The following is a 17719-nucleotide window of genomic DNA, read 5'->3' as shown; positions in this document are numbered from 1 at the left end:
GCAGCCCCCGGGAGCCGGGACCGGGCGCGGGCGGCCCCTCCTCACCTCCGCGGCCGCGGACACCCCCGGCGGCCCCCGCCCCGGCCCCGGCGCCGTCTGCGCTTGGCCCGCCCGGCCGGCCGGGGTCGGTGCTGCCTCCCCCCGCCCCCCGCGCTCGGCCTGCGGCCCCGGGCCCCCCTGGTGCGCGCCCCGCCGCGCGGGACTCGGGGCCACCTTGCGCCCCGGACCTCCCGGGGTCCCGCCGCGACGGCGCCCCGCCCTCCCCGCCAGCGCGCGCCGCCCCCGGGGTGCTGGGCGCTCCCGCCCTCCGCGCCGCAGCCCGGGGGCCGCGCCCCCCCCGTCCCCCCCCCGCCGGCCCCGCGCTCCCGCCCGCGAGGGGCGCCCCCGGGACTCGGCCCGCGGCCTCCCGCGGACCCGGAGAGGCCGGCAGAGGGGGCGCCCGGGACAGGCGTGCGGGGGACCCCCAGCCGGGGCAGCACAGCCCCTTTCACCAGGGAGAGGGGCGCCGCTGCTGCCCGCCAGCATGGGGGGACGCCGGGGGGCGGGGCGTGGGGGCGCCCTCTGCCTCCCCAGCTGCAGCCACAGCCTTAGACCAGCAGCAGCTCTGGGGGGTCCCAGCGGCGACACCCCCTCCTGAGCACAGCCGGGGCCCTCGCGCTGCCGTGGGGGGGGTCTCCTGGGCTGCCCCACCTTGGAGACAGAGAAGGGGGGCTGCTCTGGGGAGCTTTGCATGTGGGGCCGGGAGGGCTGGGCGCCCTGGGTTGGCTCCCAAAGAGGAAACCCAAGACATGACCTTGGGGGGCTTAAGCCCCGGGGGGCGGGTGCCAGGGGAGGGCTAAGGAGTGCGCGGGGCGGGGCGGGGCGGGTGGGGGTGTGGCTATAGGGCAGGGGTTAGACGTGACCTGCGGGTGTGCGGTCGGGGCTGGGCCCGTGGGCTGCAGGGGGGGTGAGGGGTGTGGGCAGGGCCTCAGGGCTGTGGGTATGGGGTGTGATGGGTGTGGGTCGTGGGTGTGGGGTGCAGGGCGAGGGTGTAGCTGTAGGGTCAGTGCTCTTGCTGAGGTGTGTGGGGTGAGGGGCATGGGGTGCAGAGAGAGGAGCCAGGTGCGGGCTGGGGTACGGGCCCCGCCAAGGGGTGCGGGTGCCGCAAGAAACACCGTGGTTAAGACACGCAATTTCGCGAAAATAGCTCTGTATCCCCGGCCCCAGCTTTGCAGGTCTCCAGAGATGCGAGCAACGCTCCTGCCGCGGGCCTGGGGCGGACACCAATCGGGGTGCAGCTGCCCTGGCGCTGGCGTCACGGGGTCCACGGGCTTCCGAGTGGCACGAACGAAACGCCCTGCAGGACGGAGGCGCAGAAGGAGAGGCAGCGCTTGCAGGGCCGGGAGGGTGGCAGCGAGCTGCGGCACACTAGGCACGGAGCAGGGAGGTCCCTTGGCAGCCCTTGGGGAGAGAGAGGGGCCCCCTGAGGCCAGTCCCCGGGCCAGACCACGCCCACAGACACGGCCACGCCCAAAGCCCACCTTCCCCACCCCCCAGAGCAGGCAGGGCCGCCCACAGACTCCCCCACTGGGCAGCCCTTCCCACGGCCTCCCAGGCAGCGCCCTTAACGGTGAAATAATGCCCACCACTCCCAGACCAAGCCCACTGGCCCCAGGCCCATACTGCTGGCCGCGTTAACGTGACCCTGGGACCGTGCCCGTGGGACTCCAGCCCCCACCTCCTCGCTGGACCTGCCCCACCCTCCTGGTCAGCACTTGGAAAAGCCTGGACTCTGAGGCCACAAGATGGACCTGGGGCTCACGTCTCTGGGTGAAGGCTGGGGGTTGGGGCGCCCTCGCCCTGTTTGTCCACCCTCATACCCTCTGCCACCTCCCCACCCCAAGGCTGCGGGTATCTGTGGGGGCCGGGGTGGGGCCTGTGCAGAGGGTGGTGGGCTTGCTGCAGGAAGTGGTGTTGAAGTTCCCTGAGACCAGCCCTGTCACCACCATGGGCACCCCAAAGCCAGCCTGGGCATCCACCGCGAGGGTGGACAACTGCAGACCCCCAGAAGTGGCAGCCCCGCTCACGTGGGATCACACGGGCATGGGAGGGGCTGCAGGGGCCTGGACTTCAAGGCCCCATCTGGCTCCTCCCCTGGGCCTGCCCGCTGGTGGCTGACCTGAGCCACTTCTCCACTCACCCCGAGCCCTGGGCCACCCAGCAGCCTCCAAGCGCGTGCCTGGGGACCAGATAGCGCCCAGAGGCCTCAACCGGGCCTGTCCAGCGCCCTTGCGTCTGCCTGGGGCAGGGCACTCCCTGGCCTGCAGTGGTCTGGCCCGGGAGCCCCGGGGCCAGGCCACATGCCACCGTCACCCACCCACTGCTGCAGCCGCTGGGGCAGGAGGGGCAGCGGCTGGACGCCCATCAGGATCTCCGGCACAGGGTGGGGCGGAGGGACCAGGAGTCCAGTTTGAATGGCACAGAACAGGAGCTGGCTGGTTGCCATGCCAGGTGAGCCCAGCCCCAGGGCTGGCCTGGGTGGATGAGGGCCCAGGTGCGGAGACCGCGCGCAGAGGAGGGCGACTCAGGAGAGGCGGGCGCCTGGAGGGACGAGGGCAGGGCACCCACTGGACAGAGGCTGGCAGGGAGGGGGGCGCATGGATGGGGCAGTGCCAGTGCCAGGAGCAGCGCAGAGATGCCAGAGCTGGAGGAGGGTGGCTGACTGCAGGGAAAGGTGAACCCATGTGAGGCAGGACAACAGGGGCGGCGGCCGCCGGGCTGTCCTGCAGGCCGAGGGGAGCCAGCCGGGCCCGTGCGGCCGCTCGGGCTCCAGGCCCAGCAGCTGGGGTGTCAGGGCTGCCTGGGCAGAGCATCCCACCTGCCCCCGTGAGCCCCCTATCCCGATGCCCGCCAGCCCGGGTCCACCCGGGCGGGCCGCCTGCTGTGAGCCGCGGCCGCTGAGCCAGCTGCCACCTGCTTTCCCGGGCGGGGCGCCCAGGCTCCCAACGCCACAGGCCCCTCGTGAGCCCCCTGGGGGCCGGCAGGCAGCGGGGCTGGGGCGGAGACCTGCTGCCGCCCATCAGCAGCGTCCTGGTCCTTCCAGGTGAAGGGCTGGTGAGTAAGAAAAGGGAAGCTGACACCTTGGCCGTGGAGGACGCTAGGGGGTGCAGGCGGCACTGCTGGGGCCCTGAGGGCTGAATGTGGGGTGCGTGTGGACCCCAAGCCTCTCCAGGGACACCCAAGGTCAGAGGGCAGTCCGAATGCCCCGTGAGGGTGCAGGAGGCAGAGCTGCCCAAGGACAGGACTGGCTGTCTGGCCAGAGGCCGCTGTGGGCCGGGGTGGTCACTGTGCAGGCCGGCTGCCGCCCGCCGGGATAGAGCCTTCGTCCCCTGCCAGGGTCGCCTGTCTTCTGTGGAGTTCATGCGGCAGCCGCAGACCACACCAGCGGCTTCCAGGGCAGGGCAAACCCCAGCGTGGGTCTCTGCACCGTCCTCCAGGTCAGGAGGCTGGCCGAGCCCTGGCCTGGCATCTGGCTTGGGCATCGCGAGCCTTCCCAGGGGGCGCCCGTGTTCTCTGCAGGAGGTCAGTGGGGCCGGTGGCCCGGGGCCACACTGGGCTGTTGGAGTGGGTGCATGTTCAGAGAGGCCTGCGGGGAGGGAGGGGCCTGAGGGGACTGGTCAGGGGCTCCCTGTGGCACCCCGGCCCCGGGAGGCCTGCTGAGGGGCCCGGCAGTCTCGTGGAGCTAGGACGAGATGGCGCTGGGGACACCGCTGCTGTCCTTGGAAGGGGATCTGAGCAAGCCCAGGAAGAAGCACTCCTAGGTCCTGACGCTCCCACAAAAGCGCAGGACCCCAGGGAAGGCCCGGCCAGCGGGAGGCAGAGGCAGAGACAGGCGGCACCGCCACCCCGCGCCCCCGGGCGTCTCCGGAACAGGGTGCACAGTCCTCGCGGCCACGCGGGCACGCAGGCAGGGCTGTGGACGCTCGGCCGCCTCGCGCCCGTGCAGCTGCCCTCCCCGCCCGGCCGGCCCGTTCCAGGGTCGGCTCTGTCCTGGCCCGGCACCAGGTGGGGTTCAAATCCAAACTCACCCCCGCTTCGCACACCCGCCGCCAGGGGCCAGACGAGGGCCGCCCCTCGCCGCCACCCCCGTTACCTGCTGCGCTGAACGGCCGGGCCAGGGCGCGGCGCGCAGTCCTCACGTGCGGCAGCGCGGACACCCGGGCCAGCGAGCGCCCTGAGTCTGGGTGCTGGTGCTGGGCGGCCTCGGCTCTGGCAAGCCCGGGTCGCGGGGCCTGACTGTCTCCGGGGTGGGCGCTGCCGGCGGGGGGCCCCGTCTTCCCGCCGGGCGCGGCGTGGGGGGGCCTTGCCGCGGAGCTCCTCTCGGCCGGCTGCCTGAGGGGCGCAGGCAGGGCGCAGGGCAGTACCTTTTCGTCCTTGGGCTTCAAGTCTCGCTGGCCGGCCGCGGCGAGGGGTCGCAGCGCCGGGTCGGAGGCAGCCGAGGGGCACCTTGCTTTTAGGGGCTGAATGTTGGAGAGCGAAGGCGGGAAGTTCAGATGGGAAATGGGCAGCATCGGCTTCTTGGCTCTCCTTAGGCCGACGCCTTCCACGCAGAGGTCGGACCCGTGGAACGGCGGCAGCTCCACGGCGGGCTGGGGACAGAGGCCGGTCAGGGGGCCACGCGCCCCGCCTCCAACCCCGGTCAGGCCTGAGGCCTCAGAGAGCAGCCCCCACCCTTCGCCGCCGCTGGGCAGCCCCCGGGCCTCCTCCAGGGGGTGGGACTCAGGTCCGGCAGACCCTGGCTGCCCCACCGCCCGGCCCGCAGAAGGGTGGGTGAGGCCCCCACAAAGACCCCACAGGAGGGCATGGAGGGAGACTGTCGTTCTGCAGAGGGACGGCCCAGAAGGACCGGGAGGCTGGACCCTGGCCAGTCCGGGGCAGGGAGCGCCGCCCGGTGGCAGGGCTGGGGCGGCTGGGGGGGGAGGGGAGACATGCGGGCGGCGGCCCACACGCAGCCGTGGCCCGGGGCCAGCGCTCACCTGTCTCCACAGCAACTCGAAGTTGCCCACGTCGCAGTTGCGGTCGAGCTTGCGGTCCACCACCACCTTGAGGGTGTCCTCCTGCACGCGCGCGCACAGCTGCGCCGTGACGGGCGTGGAGGGGTGCATGGTGGGGCTGGAGTTGATCTCGATCAGCCAGGGCTTGAAGTCGCGGCCCAGGATGAAGTCGGCGCCGTACAGCTCGAAGCTGTTCTTGCGCGCCTCCACGTGGTCCTGCCCCACGCGCATGGTGTGGGCGATGGCGCGCTTCATGGCGGGGTAGATGAGGCTGCCCCACACGGTGCCGCGGCCGCGCCGCTGCAGGTACTCCTGGAACCGGGTGCTGGTCCACATGTTGTGGCAGGGCAGCAGCGGGCTGCGCTCCTTGTCGTTCTTGAGGTGCTTCTGGATGGAGTTGTTGCACAGGTGGATGGCGCTGCAAGGCACGCGCGGTCAGGGGCAGGCCCTGCCCAGCCCGGCCCAGCCCCGGCCCCGGCCTACCCGCGAGGATCGCCCGGGCTCTAACCCAGGAGCCCTGCCCCAGGGCCCCGCCCCCACCCCCGCCCCACACCCCCTGTCGCACCATCGCGCCCCCCGCGGCCCCCAGCCACGTCCTGGCTGGTCCCGCCGCAGGGCGCCAAGAGAGCGGCCGGGGCAGCCTCGAGAGGGAGCATCGGGACGGCCCGCGGGACCGGGCGGGGAGAGGCAGAGCCCACCAGGGACACCGGCCGGGGCCACCCGGGCCTCAGCTCCCGCCGACAGCTCCTGAGAGCTGAGCCTGCCCGCCGCGCAGGGGCGCCCCCAGCGCCGCCACCTGTCCAGGTTGTCCAGGGAGAAGCGCTGAGTGGAGAAGCGCAGGTAGCTCTCCTTGTAGAACCAGATGGTCAGGGGGTTCCAGTCGGTGACCAGGAACCACTGTCTGATGTCAAACTTGGTGTCGTAGATGAGCAGCGGCGTCTCGATGTACTTCTGCACCACCCAGCGGTTGTCCTTGGGGGGCGGGTGGTCTGCGGCCACCAGGTCCAGGATCTCCTCCACCCGGTTCATGCACACGATGTCTGCAAGAGAACCGCGGTCAGCCCCGCCCAGCCGGGAGGCCCCAGAGGACAGGAGGCCCCAGAGGTGCACCTCTATGCACACCGGGGGGCACACGGCTGCCCACGCGGGACACACGCGGCCACGGACAGCCCCGGGGAGGGCTCGGGGCTCCCGGAGCAAAGGGCGGACACCGGGAGGGCGGAGCCGGGGGCGCGCGGGTGTGGGCAGTGCAGGGCTGCTGCAGGCTGGGGACACCGCCAGCCAAGCGAGGTTTCTGCGGTGAAGGCAGAGGCGAGGGCGGGGCGTGAAGGCTGGAGGAGAGAAGGTGGACGGACAGACAGGCGGTGGAGACAGACAGGCGGTGACGCCCGGAGATGCGGGTGAAGACGGGCTGGTGGACGGACGGGAGGGGAGGCTGACAGGTGGGGGTGGCATGAGGACGCCCAGAAAGCCCGTCCCCCCCCCCAGGCAGCGTCCAGGTGGCCAGCAGGGGCCTGGGCGCAGGGCAGGGGAGCAGGGCCTGCTTTGAGGGTGAGGACCCACACGGTCCTGGGCTCCCAAGGGTGGGAGGAAGAGACCGAGGGGGTGGTGAACGGTCCGCACATCGGGCCGCCGGCCTTGCAGGAGCCGCAGAGTCCCCGGGCCGCCCTCGGTCAGCCGGTGCCGAGAGCAGCGCGCCAGCCGCAGCGGCCTGCGGGCCAGGGTTGTGCAGCCATGTCCCCTGGGGCCCTCCCCGCCGCCTTCTGTGGGGACAGCCCTGAGCTTGCAGGTGTCGCTGGACACGGGGCCTCTGATGGGCAGGCCCTGTCCTCCCGCAAGTAGCAGGGGACGGGCCAGCGCTGAGCCGCCGAGGCGTGGGGCGGTGGCGGACGGGCTGGGAGGGGAGACGCCACCGCAGGGGCCACGGCCGCACCCACAAGGGAGCTGTGTCACCGCGCAAGACAGGGGTGTCCTCGGTCGCGGGAGACAGCCCCGGCCTCCTGAGACAAAAGCCTAGGACGCCACGCCAGCTGCCGCGCTCATCCTGGGCTGCGGGCGCGGACCAGGGCGGGCCCAGACAGCACCCCGGGAGGCGGGGTCCCCGGCGGGAGGAAGGGCTGGCGGGCGGGGGGGCGGCCAGCAGACAGGCGCCCTTTCAGAGGGTGGCTCGGGGCGGGCGCGGGGCCCGCTGGCCAAAGAGGTTTCAGAGGGGAAGGGGTTTAGGACCAAGTGCGGCGGCGCCGCAAAGTAGCAGAGATTGGTGAAAGCCACAGGAAGGGCCCCGCGCGTGTATTTTAAGCCACCAGGAGACCCTTCCAAGTCACTCAAGGGGCAAACAGAAGATCCAAACTGCCAGTGGAGTCCTCGCGGCGCCCAGGGGAAGGAGACGCCCCCTGACATTCACGGGGGGTGCAGCTACAGCTGCCCCTGGGGGAATCTCACGCCCCGGCTGGCGGGCATGCAGGGGACGGGCCCGGGGCCAGGGCATCTGAGTCGCTCAAGGGCAACTGAAAAAAGAAAGGCAGCCCAGAGGCGCGACTGCGGAAGCAGAAAGACGATGAGGAACCTCCCGAATCTGCCCGGTGAGTTTTAAGGAACACGCAGAGCGCAGCCTTCGGGCGGCCCCAGAGGCCGGGGAGGGAACCCGCGGGCTCTGCGACAACACAGCCAAGTGGGGCGGGAGGCGGCAGCCCCGGCGGCCCCAAGCCCCGTCCATGTCAGCCCCAAGCCCCGTCCATGTCAGCGCAGGGGCGCGGCTCCCGGCGCGACGGAGCCCCCCACCCCACGCTGGCGCCGCGGCCTCAGGGCCCGCACCCCGGGCGCACCTCGGCCTCGGGACTTGGCGGCGGGCTTGATGATCCAGATGTTCCGCAGCCCGTCGATCTCCGTCTGCGGGTTCACGGACGCGATCCTGTTGAGCAGAGCCTGGCACTGCGAGAGGTGGGTTCTGGGGCTGGAGATGAAAGCGTCGCCGCTGTAAAGCAAGACCCCGGAGGCACGTGAGGTCCCGCGGGGCCGGGGGAGGCCCCCCAGGCTTCCACCTCAGCGGGTCACAGGGGCAGGAAGGCAAAGAACAAGCCACCCGGGGGGTGGGGCCGGGCCGGCCCTCGGCCCCAAGGGCTCCCGTCCGTTCGCTCGCCCGGCTGCTGCCCAGGCCTCTGCTGGCCACGGTGCCGGGGAGCGGGCCCTGGGGGGACTGGTCCTCGGGAGGGGGAGGAAAGCCCTTGGGCCCCAGGCTGCGAGGGCCAGCGAGCCGGGGACTGGCCAGAGATCTGCTTCCCTCCGTCCCTCAAGCAGGGGTGGGGTCCCCGTGAGTGGGAGAGGTGAGGGGTGTGGCGGGGCAGTGGCACCGAAGGCGTGTCGTGGCCACGTGCCCAGCCCCCCGACCCACAAGGGCCCCCCAGCCCCCACACAGGTGCCGATGCCCAGGCTGCGCCCCCCCCCTGCAGATAGGCAGCCGATGCCCAGCACCCGGCGGGGGCTGTGTCCAGAGGCTGAAGCCCGCCCGCCCGCCCGCCCGCGGCGCCAGCGCCCGTACTGCACGAGGGCGTAGTACTTCTGGGTCAGGTCCTTCCACTCGTCCTCCGTGAGGTCCAGGGCGGCCCCCCCGGCCACGTCGATGTCCTCGTGCTCCAGCCGCCCCAGGTAGGCCTGGCAGACCCTGCAGGCGGCGTCCACCAGCTGCCCCGAGAGGCCCTGCAGCGCGGGCTCCGCGTCCTCAGGAGCTGAAACACATGGCAGGTGGCCACACGCCGGGCCCCAGCCGGGACGCCGCTCCCTCGTCCGCTCCGGGAGCCCCGAGCCCCGGACAGCCGCCAGGCCAGGGCGCCGGGTCCACGGGGCCGCCCAGAGGGGCCGGCTGTGCGGCGCTGGCGGGGACACCCGGGAGCAAGGGGCTGCTGCTGGGGTCCCAGCGCATGCTCGGGGGCGCGTGGGGTGAGGGCCACACGCCAGCGACATGGTCACCCCGGTTTCCAGTCTGGCGTGCTGAGAACGGACGTGGAAAGATGGACAGACGGGAAGGCAGCCCCGGGTCTCTGCTCCACCAGGGATGCAGGCTGCGGGCGGGTGACAGTGCTCGGGGGCAGGGCCCCAGGGAGGGAGGCCCCCAGGAGGCCACTGATGAGGGGGATGGGGGCCACTCCCCCCGCCAGGAACCCCACGCTGGGGCGCTGGGGCCAGTTTCACGCCACGGGAGCCAGCCCCGAGGGTCCCGGAGCGCCGGGCCGGGGGCAGCACGCGCGGTCCGGGAGCCGGCAATGGCCTCCTTGGGTCCGCGCCGGAAGGGCCAGTGCAGATGCAGAAGACAGCCCTGGGCGGCGGCGGAGGCCAAGGCCGGCAGCCCTGCGGGGGTCGGGGTGCATGGGCGAGAGGGGCTTCGGTCTCAGAACAGCGCAGCCCCCCAAATTCCCACCAAGCACCCCGCAGAGCGGTCTGGTCCTCCAGACGCCTGCAAGGCCCCGTGCCCCTGTCGACCCATACGCCACTGGCTCTGTCCAGAGGGGCCCAGGACCCCGCCACCAGCCCCCCCGCCTGAGCCCCGAGGCGCGGCTCCCACCAGCAGAGCCCTGCAGGGTAGCCCTGGGCCCTGGGGTGCGGGTGAGACATCCCCCGTGGGGAAGCCCCGGGCAGGGACACGGCCCGAGCGGGAGCCGCCGCTAGGGGGCGCAGGGCAGCGTCGGGGAGACTGTCCCCCAAGACCCTGGGGGCCGGGACTCGGCTCCCGCCTGGACAGCGCTGCTGCGCAAGGACCCCCGGCCGGAGCCGCTCCACGAAGGGTGAGGGGCCGCCCCCGGAGAGCCTGCCCGCCGCAGCCCCCCGCGAGGGCCCCGGCCACTGACCTCTCCTGCCGCCGGGGTCGCCGTCGCTGGCCTCCTCCCGCGGGGCCTTGGCCCTGCCGGGGGCGCAGCCCTGGTGGCTGACCACCCACTTGAGGATGCTGGAGGCGGCGGTGCGCCGGAAGTCGTCTGCAAGGACACGAAGGCCTCGCCCCTCCGCCCCCGGCCCGGGCCCTCGCCGGCTCGCTCGGCCCTGGCGCCCCACAGCGGCGACCCTCGCCGCTGGCGCCCCCGGCCCCCCAGGGCCACGGCCGGGCACCCTCACCGCCTCCCGCCCTTCTTCCTCAGCCCGTCCGAGACCGTCCCGCGAGCCCCAGGCCCCGACCTCCCGGGCGGCGGCCCCCACAGCCCTCAGGCCGGCGCGGGAGGGCGCTCACCCAGGAACTCCTGCTTCTCGCCGTCCGAGCAGAGGCTGTAGCAGCGCGGGAAGAAGGCGTCGGGGTCGGCCTGGGCGTACCACGGCAGGCTCCGCATGCTCACACACAGCCCGATCTGGGGACAAGGCCGCCGGTCCCTCCCCGCCCCGCGCGGGGGCGGCTGCGAGCTGGGCTGCAGGCCAGGCCTGGCGCGGCCGGTCAGTGGCCTGGCGGCGGGCGCGGCGTCCACCTCCCCGTCCTCCAGCGGTGACGGGGCCCACCCGGCCCGCGGACGTTGGACTTGAGGTTACAGACGCCCGGGGTTGGCGCTGGGCCGCCCGGCTCACCACCCGAGGCCTGCCGGCGGGGGGCAGGGGCCACCGCTCCCGCGGGGGCTTCTCAGGGGCCCCGTGGCCGGGTCACCGCAGGGCACACGCAAGGGGCTGGGCGAGGAGGCACGGGCCAGGCCCCACGGGAGCCCGGGATGGCCAGGGCCTCAGCCCGACCCTCCTGTACCCGCTGCCGCCCCCACCCACGGGGTGGCCCCCCCGGCTGGAGAAGCCTCCCCCTGGTCGGTGACGGCAGCCCCACCCCAGCCTCCCCCTCTCGAGGAGCCGGGCGCGGTCTCCTGGGAGGGGCTGTGGGCCTCCCAGAGGTGAGGGCGAGCCGGGGCGTGGGGGTGCTCGGCGCCCGGCCAGAGCGGGTGGGCCCGCGGCGGCAGCGGAGCCAGAGGCCTTGGACCCGGCCTGCGCAGCTGGGGAGGGACGCGGCGGGGGGGGGGGGGCGCCGGCGGGGCTGGACGCTGACCCTGGCGGGGCACGGGGCCGGCCAGGCGGCCGCGGGCACCTTGGTGGTGAAGGAGGCCGTCCTGCCGTAGTGGTTGAGCACCTGCTCGCCGCTCAGCCCGTGGTAGTCGACGACGTCCCTCTTGATGGTCCAGAGGAAGTAGGGCGTCTCGTGCTTCGCCAGCCTGGACTGGGACAGCAGCCGTGTGCGCCCCGCGGGTCTCGCCGGCTGAACGGCGGCGGAGCTCGCCTCCCCGGGGCTGCCCTGTGCTGAGGGTGGGCGGCCCGGCAGGGGCGCTGCTGTGCACGGGAGGCCGCGGGGTGGGCGCCCCGGCGCGGCCCTGCGGGGTCTGAGCCCCCCGGGGCGCCCGCGCGGGGCGCAGGGACAGGCAGGGCCGGCGCGCAGGCCCGGGCGGGGAGCCGCATCCCGGGAAGACGCGCCCGAGCAGGGCCGAGGGCTGTGAGCGGCCGGGCCGGCCCCACAGACGGGACACGGGGAGGGGCACCCAGTCCCCCCCCAGGGACAGCACCGGCCGCGGCCCAGAGGCCGGGGCCGCACACGTGGGGGGCGGGGCTCCGGGGGGCGGGGCGGTGGGCGGGGCAGGCCGGGGCTCGGCATGCTGGGGGCGGAGCTCAGCGCCTGTGGGCGGGGCTAGGGGCGGGGCCTTGGGTGGGGCGGGGCTCACTCAGGGGTGGGGTTGCACTCAGGGGCGGGGCGGGGCTGTGGGCGGGGCGGGCAGGCTGGGCCTCCCCCTGCACCTGCCCGCAGGCGCCCAGCCCGGACCCCGGCCTTACCATCACTTCGTGGATGTCCTCTGTGCCATCCAAGGCCACTTCTCCTGCATCGCTGACGTCAGTGCTTTTGCTCTCTGCAAGCCCGGCCCGGGGTCAGAGTGTGGCCGCCAGACCCGGCCCCAAGCACAAGGGACGACACCCGAGGGATCTCAGCACCGGCGTTAGGGGGAGCCCCCCTGTGGGTCCTGAGGCCACACTGGCTGCAGGGCCCTCTGCTGAGTGCTGTGCCTGGAGGCGTGGGGGTGGGCCCAGGGCCCTGGGGAGGGTGGGTTGTGGGGTCCCCACCGTGGCGAGAGCAGCCTGGGGCAGGGCCCCTCGCCAGGAGGCACAGGCGCCCTCGGCAGAGTGGGAGATGCGGCCTCAGCCAGGGTCTGAGGGACCAATATGGGCCGCAGCTGACATTTGGTGGTCTGCAGGTGACAAGTAGGGAGCTGGGGGACGACAGGCAGCGGACACTGCGGAGGCTGGAGGCCTGGCCCGGTGGGGGCAGCGGGCCTCTGAGCAGCAACAGCGGTCAGCCCGTGCACGGGCCCTGCCGGGGGCAGCCTGCCCCGGCATGGCAGTGGGGCCCTCTGCCCCCAGCACAGGCAGGGGAGCCCCAGGGACACCCACAGCCAGCAGCTCGCTCTGGGTCCCCCCGACGGAACGCCCAGGTGGAGCGGCCCAGACACCCACCAGCTGTGCCCGCGTCCTCAGCGCCTGGGCAGGCCCTGGGCAGGGAGTGGAACTTCTTCTCCACCCAGCCCTTCCTGCGCAGGGTGGCCCGGATCACGGGGTAGTGGCCGTAGATGGAGAAGATCTTCTTTTCCTCAAGTCACAAGAGCAGACTTCAAATTAAAGACCCGAAAACAAGTGACTCTGGGGGAGGCGGGGAAACGCGCGGGGCCGCGGACTGGGCGCCCAGGCCACCCTGACACCCAGACCCCCGCAGGCATTTCCGGGGCGGGCAGGGAGGCGCTGGGCACCACCCAGGACCCGCCCCACTGCCTGCGGGGACGGGGCCCTCCTGGCACCGAGGGGGGCGCCGAGGGGGTGCACTCTGCCACGCCGGTTCCTCCACACCCGGGGACCACCTGGCAGCCTGGACATTTGCTTCCCACAACCAACAAAAGCAGAGCCTGCACACTTTGAGGATACGCTGCACCTGCTCCCAGATAAAGAGCTCCGTGCTGTCTCCCCCAGACCTAAGCTCCCCTGCCTGCAGGCTTTGCTCTCCCCGGGAGAAGCAAGGCCTGTCCCCAGGGCAGGGGCTGGCTGTGCCGCTGCCCTGCGGGGAATCGGGTCCCGAGGAGGCACACCCTGGTGCCCCCTCCTGGCCCCATGGGGGCTGGATGCAGGGGGCACCGTGAGCAGAAGCCGGCTTGGGGTCACGCCGGCTGGGAGGCCAAAGCTTGCTGTCTGCACTGCTCGGGTTTGCGAGCGGGACCTGGGCCTGGGGCCAGCAGCAGACTCACGCTCCCAATTCCCAAAAAGACCTCTTTAGGGAGCGCTCCCCCTCCTGCCTCCAAGCCCCAGAGCGCCCACCTTGATGGCTTTTTCTGTCAACTGCTTGGCTATTTTGTATCTGTCTAATTTGGGGGATGACATCAACTCTTGGGAAATCCCTCGTTTTAATTCTGCAAAAGAGAGGCGGACATGGCAGCAAAGGGAAGGCCTCCCAGCCACAGCCCACGGCTCCCCAGGGCCAGGCACCCAGCCTGCTCTGCCCACTGCCCGTGCTGCCCCGCCCGCAGAGCTCCCCGCCTGTTCTGGCAACGCCTCAGGCACCTGCCTGCTGCCCACAGACACCAGGGGCAGCTCTCGCACCCATGCCCTCCAAGTCAGCTCCCTCTCCACGCCTGTCTGCTCGGCTGGAGCGGGGCCCACGCACAGACCCGCAGGGGCCCAGGCACTGGTCACACAGGACAGCCGCTAGCCACTCTGCCAGGCAGCCCTGGCCACCCCCCGCCCTCCCCCTGCGCCTGCCCGCAGGTGCCCAGCCTGGACCTCAGCCTCTGTGCTTTGCCAGGCACGCCCTCTGGACCACCCAGCCCCTCGCCCGTGCCCCGGTTGCCCCCGGCCACAGGGGAGCTAGCAGCCCCGTGGCTCGGCCATCCCCTGCGGGTGCTCCCCGTGGCCCAGGAACCAGGCACACGCCAGTGCTTTAGCCCAAAGCCTCGGCCCACGCAGGGGACGTCGCCAGCGCGACCCCACCCCACCACCAGCGTCCTGCCCGGGCCCACGCTGAGCAAACCTACGGAGCGCTACCTGGAGAAAGCTGGGGAGATGGGTGCATAGGCGGGGCGCACGTGCTGGGTGCTGGGGGCATGGGCGGGGGCGTGGGGGGGGGCGTGTGCTGCGTGCTGGGTGTCATTAAGGAGTTACTGTCCTTGTCTTGGCTCTGAGAGAAACTGGGGTTTGTAAAAACTGTCATTGTTACAGACACGTGTAACTATTGAGAAAATGTGAAAATACACACTAAAATAGTTCAGAAATATTAACAACAAATTTCACGAAGTCACGATAAGGACCAAGGAGCGAGACAGCTCACAGATCTGTCTGTCAGGAAGGAAAACAAACCGCGAGGTGCGCACGGGTGCCCGCGACTCCCGGACGGGGCTCAGGCGGACGCTGCAGCGACGCGGCCCCGGCCCGTCGGGCTCTGACTGCCCCTCGGCAACGAAGGAGCAGACAAAACATGGAGGCCCCGGCGGCTCTGACGTGGCTGCCCGCCCCGCGCGGCCCACGGTGGGGCGGCCACAGCCAGGGCCCCAGGCCCCGCGGCGCGGAGTCCCGACAGCCCCGGGCCGAGCGGCCCTCGCGGGGCTCCCACGGCGCACTCCAGCCGCAACCCTGCAGACAAACGCGGGGCCAAGGCCCAAGGAGGCGCCAGAACGGAAACCCCGAGAGCGGGGTGAGCGCGAGAGGCTGAGCCACGGCCAGAGCCGTGATGGGGCGACACCGACCCGCGCGGGCCCTCCGCCTCCCCACGGCCGCCGGGGACCACGGGCAGGAGAGCGGGCGCCGCGGAGGCCGCGCTCGGCAAACGCTGCCGAGAAACTGAACAAACACCACCGGGCCCTTTGGAACAACTCGGAGAAGCCAAAAAGCGTCTGAGCACGCGGGGCGGGAAAGACGAGAGGACGGCAGCGTGGCCGGGGGCGGCCTCCGCCCCACCGGGCAGCCCACCGGCATGGACGTTTGCTCTCGGAAAGCAGAGCTGGCCAGCAGTGACCAGCCGGGCACAGATCCGGGCGAGCCTGTTGCTGTCAAAGACGCGAGCGCCGGGGGAAGCTGTCGCCCCCCAGGAAGCCCGGCCGGGAGGCTCCCCTGCGCAGGGGACCACGCCGGCCCTCCAGTAACTGGGCACCAGGCCCCCGTCGTTCTTACGACGCCCCAAATTTAATGAACCCGCAGGGACAGCGCGAGAGCGGAGCCCAGGCGCCCCTGCTCGCCGAAGGACAGAAAGTCCCGAAGGAGCACGGACAGGTCAGGTCCAGGGCAGGACCACCCCGTGGCGCCAGGAGCCCAGGTGGCGAGGGTGGGGACCCGCCCCGGACTGCAGCAAGCCTGCCCCCCCCACGGCCTGTCCAAGACGCCCTCCTTCCAAGGGAGCAAAGGGGCGCTTGGGTTTTAAACCCGGAGAAACATCACACTCATGGCGAACCCCTGGGCGCCCCTCAGCGCCCACAGACACCAGGGGCAGCTCTCGCACCCATGCCCTCCAAGTCAGCTCCCTCTCCACGCCTGTCTGCTCGGCTGGAGCGGGGCCCACGCACAGACCCGCAGGGGCCCAGGCACTGGTCACACAGGACAGCCCCGCGCCCCCCAGCCCCGCGCCCCCCCAGCCCAGACACAGCAAAGGGGCCGAGACTCGGGAAACACAGGCCCGCGGGGAGGCGCCAGCACCCCCACCAGGAGGCCCCCAAACACAGCGACCGGCCACGGGGGCCTGAGAGCCGGGCCTGGGACCCCAGGCCGGCGGGAGGGCCGAGAGGGGCGGGGGGGGCAGGGCCCGGCCCCCCCCCCGCCCCGCCCCGGCGCCCCCCGCCCCCCGTGGGACTCGCCCGCACGGACCGAGCGCGCAGCCCCCCGCGAGCCCCCAGCCCCCGAGCCCGCGCCCGCGGGCGATACAGACTCTTCTCGTCTCTGCGGGCCCCCTCCGGCGAGCGCGCGGGGCGCGGGGGGCCCTGGTCCTCGCGCGGCTCCATCGCGGCCTGCGGCGGCGGCCCGCCCTGCTCCCCGGCTGCGGCCCGCGCCCCTGCGAGGAGAGCCGGGTCAGCGCGCCGGCGGGGCTCCCGGGCGGGGGCGGGGGCGGGGGATGGGGGCCCGGGCGGGGTCCGGGGCGGGGGCGGGGCGGGGTCCGGGGCTCCGCGGGGCGGAGAGCGGGTTCCGGGGCCGGGGCGGGGCGGGGCGGGGCGGGGCGCGGGGCGCGCGGGCCGTCGGGGCGCCCGGGGGGGGGGGGGGGGCGGGCCGGGCTTCCGCGGGGAGGGACGCGGCTCACCCCGGCCCGGCCCCGCGGCGCGCGCCGCGCCCCCGCCCCCGGCCGCGCCCCCCGGCGTCCGCGCGTCGCCCGGGGCAACGAGCGCGGGCAGGGCGGCGCGGGGCGCGGGCTGCGGGCGCGCGCGGCGGCCCGGGGGCGGGCGGCGGCCGGCGCGGGGCGTGGGGCTGCGCGGGCGCGCGGGCGGGGGGCCCCGCGCGCGGCTGCAGCTGGGGCCGGCGCGGCGCGGGCGCGCGGGCGCCGCGGGGCCGCCGTCGGGGGCGCCGGGGCGCGGCGCGGGGCGCGGGTCGGGGCCGGCGGCCGGGGCGGGGCTCGGGCCGGCGCGGGGGCGGGGGCCGCCGAGCGCCAGGGCCATGGCGGCGGCGGGGACGGGGCTCGCTGTGGTCTCGCCGCCCGCCGGGGCCGCGGGTGCCGCCCCGCCCGGCTCGGGTCACACAGGCGCGCCCCGCGGTCAGACCCGCCTCACGCCGGGTCACAAAGACTCCAGGGGCACCGCCCCCCCGGGCGCCGCGGGGGGCCCCCCCGCCCGCCCTCTCCCCGGGGCGCCGACCTGGGCGAGAGGGCGCACCCCCCTCCCCCCCTGCGCACTGGTGTCCCCTCCGGCTGGCCCGCCGTGCGCCCAGGCGGCAGGGAGTGCGAGCCTTCCAGGGTCACCTGGGGCCTCGCCTGCGGGGCCAGCATGGGGGGGCCTCCAGGGGCTTCCCCAAACCTAAACGGCATCTCGTTGGGTTTAAAACAATTGTTTCACGTTTAACTTCCCAAGATGGCCCACCACGAGCTCTGCCCAGGATGGGAATCAGCTGGGAGGACCCGGTGGGGCCAGCCCTCCGCCCCAGCAGGGGGACCCTGGGCTGCCCCCCCAAACCCCCAGGGTCCAGGAATCCTCCAGCCCCTACCACTGACCTCTTTTTTCAGAGCCGGGCAGGGACGTGCAGAGGCCCAGTGAGCGCGGGCGCGAGTTAGCGTTTATTACTCAGGCAGAGTTAGACATTGGGTGGGGGGATCCAGGCCGTTCTAAAATTAGGGAGCCTAAGGCCCCAGAGCCCCCCCCCAACACGCTCCACAGCTCAGACTTTCTGGAGCCCAAGCAGCGCCAGGGGCTGGGCTGCCCCTGTGGGCCTGTGTCGTCTGCTGGAAGCCCCAGCGCCGTCCCCAAGGGTGCAGCGGGGAGGGCAGCGGCCAGGTGGGCTCCAGGAGGGCTCGGGAGGGGCTGCTGTGCGGAAGGGTCCTTGCTCAAGTGCGTCCCCTGGGGTGCGGGTGGGGCTTTGGGGGCTTGGGGGCCTCCCGGACCTCCCGGACCTCTGACGGGGCAGCCAGGGCTGCAGACAGGACTTTGGGGCTGGCGTGCGCGGCCTCTCGGGAGTCTGGCCTGCATCCCTCCTGCTTGCTGGAGAGCTGTCTTGAGGGTCACGGGCCCGGGGGTCCCCGCAGC

General features: G+C 73.3%; 1 protein-coding gene across 1 annotated transcript; it reads right to left on the bottom strand.

Annotated features, from left to right (window-relative positions):
• Nucleotides 1-1191: 1191 nt before the first annotated feature.
• TTLL8 (tubulin tyrosine ligase like 8) lies at nucleotides 1192-17007 on the bottom strand (the record flags this gene model as incomplete). The annotated part of the gene is made up of 18 exons (XM_084254865.1): nucleotides 1192-1520; nucleotides 2361-2513; nucleotides 2987-3090; nucleotides 4068-4628; nucleotides 5016-5451; nucleotides 5830-6073; nucleotides 7859-8007; nucleotides 8572-8758; nucleotides 9875-10000; nucleotides 10249-10363; nucleotides 11074-11202; nucleotides 11808-11881; nucleotides 12483-12615; nucleotides 13332-13423; nucleotides 14508-14639; nucleotides 15925-16047; nucleotides 16291-16496; nucleotides 16856-17007. The coding sequence occupies 18 exons, from the start codon at nucleotides 17005-17007 to the stop codon at nucleotides 1295-1297; spliced, it is 3342 nt and encodes a 1113-aa protein (XP_084110991.1). The 3' UTR covers nucleotides 1192-1294.
• Between the last annotated feature and the right edge of the window lie 712 nt (nucleotides 17008-17719).

The sequence above is a fragment of the Talpa europaea genome (genome assembly GCF_964194135.1).
Source record: "Talpa europaea genome assembly, chromosome: 15".
Classification (NCBI taxonomy): Eukaryota; Metazoa; Chordata; class Mammalia; order Eulipotyphla; family Talpidae; genus Talpa; species Talpa europaea.
Note: the sequence above shows the minus strand (reverse complement) of the source record. Positions and strands in the feature narration are given on the sequence as shown.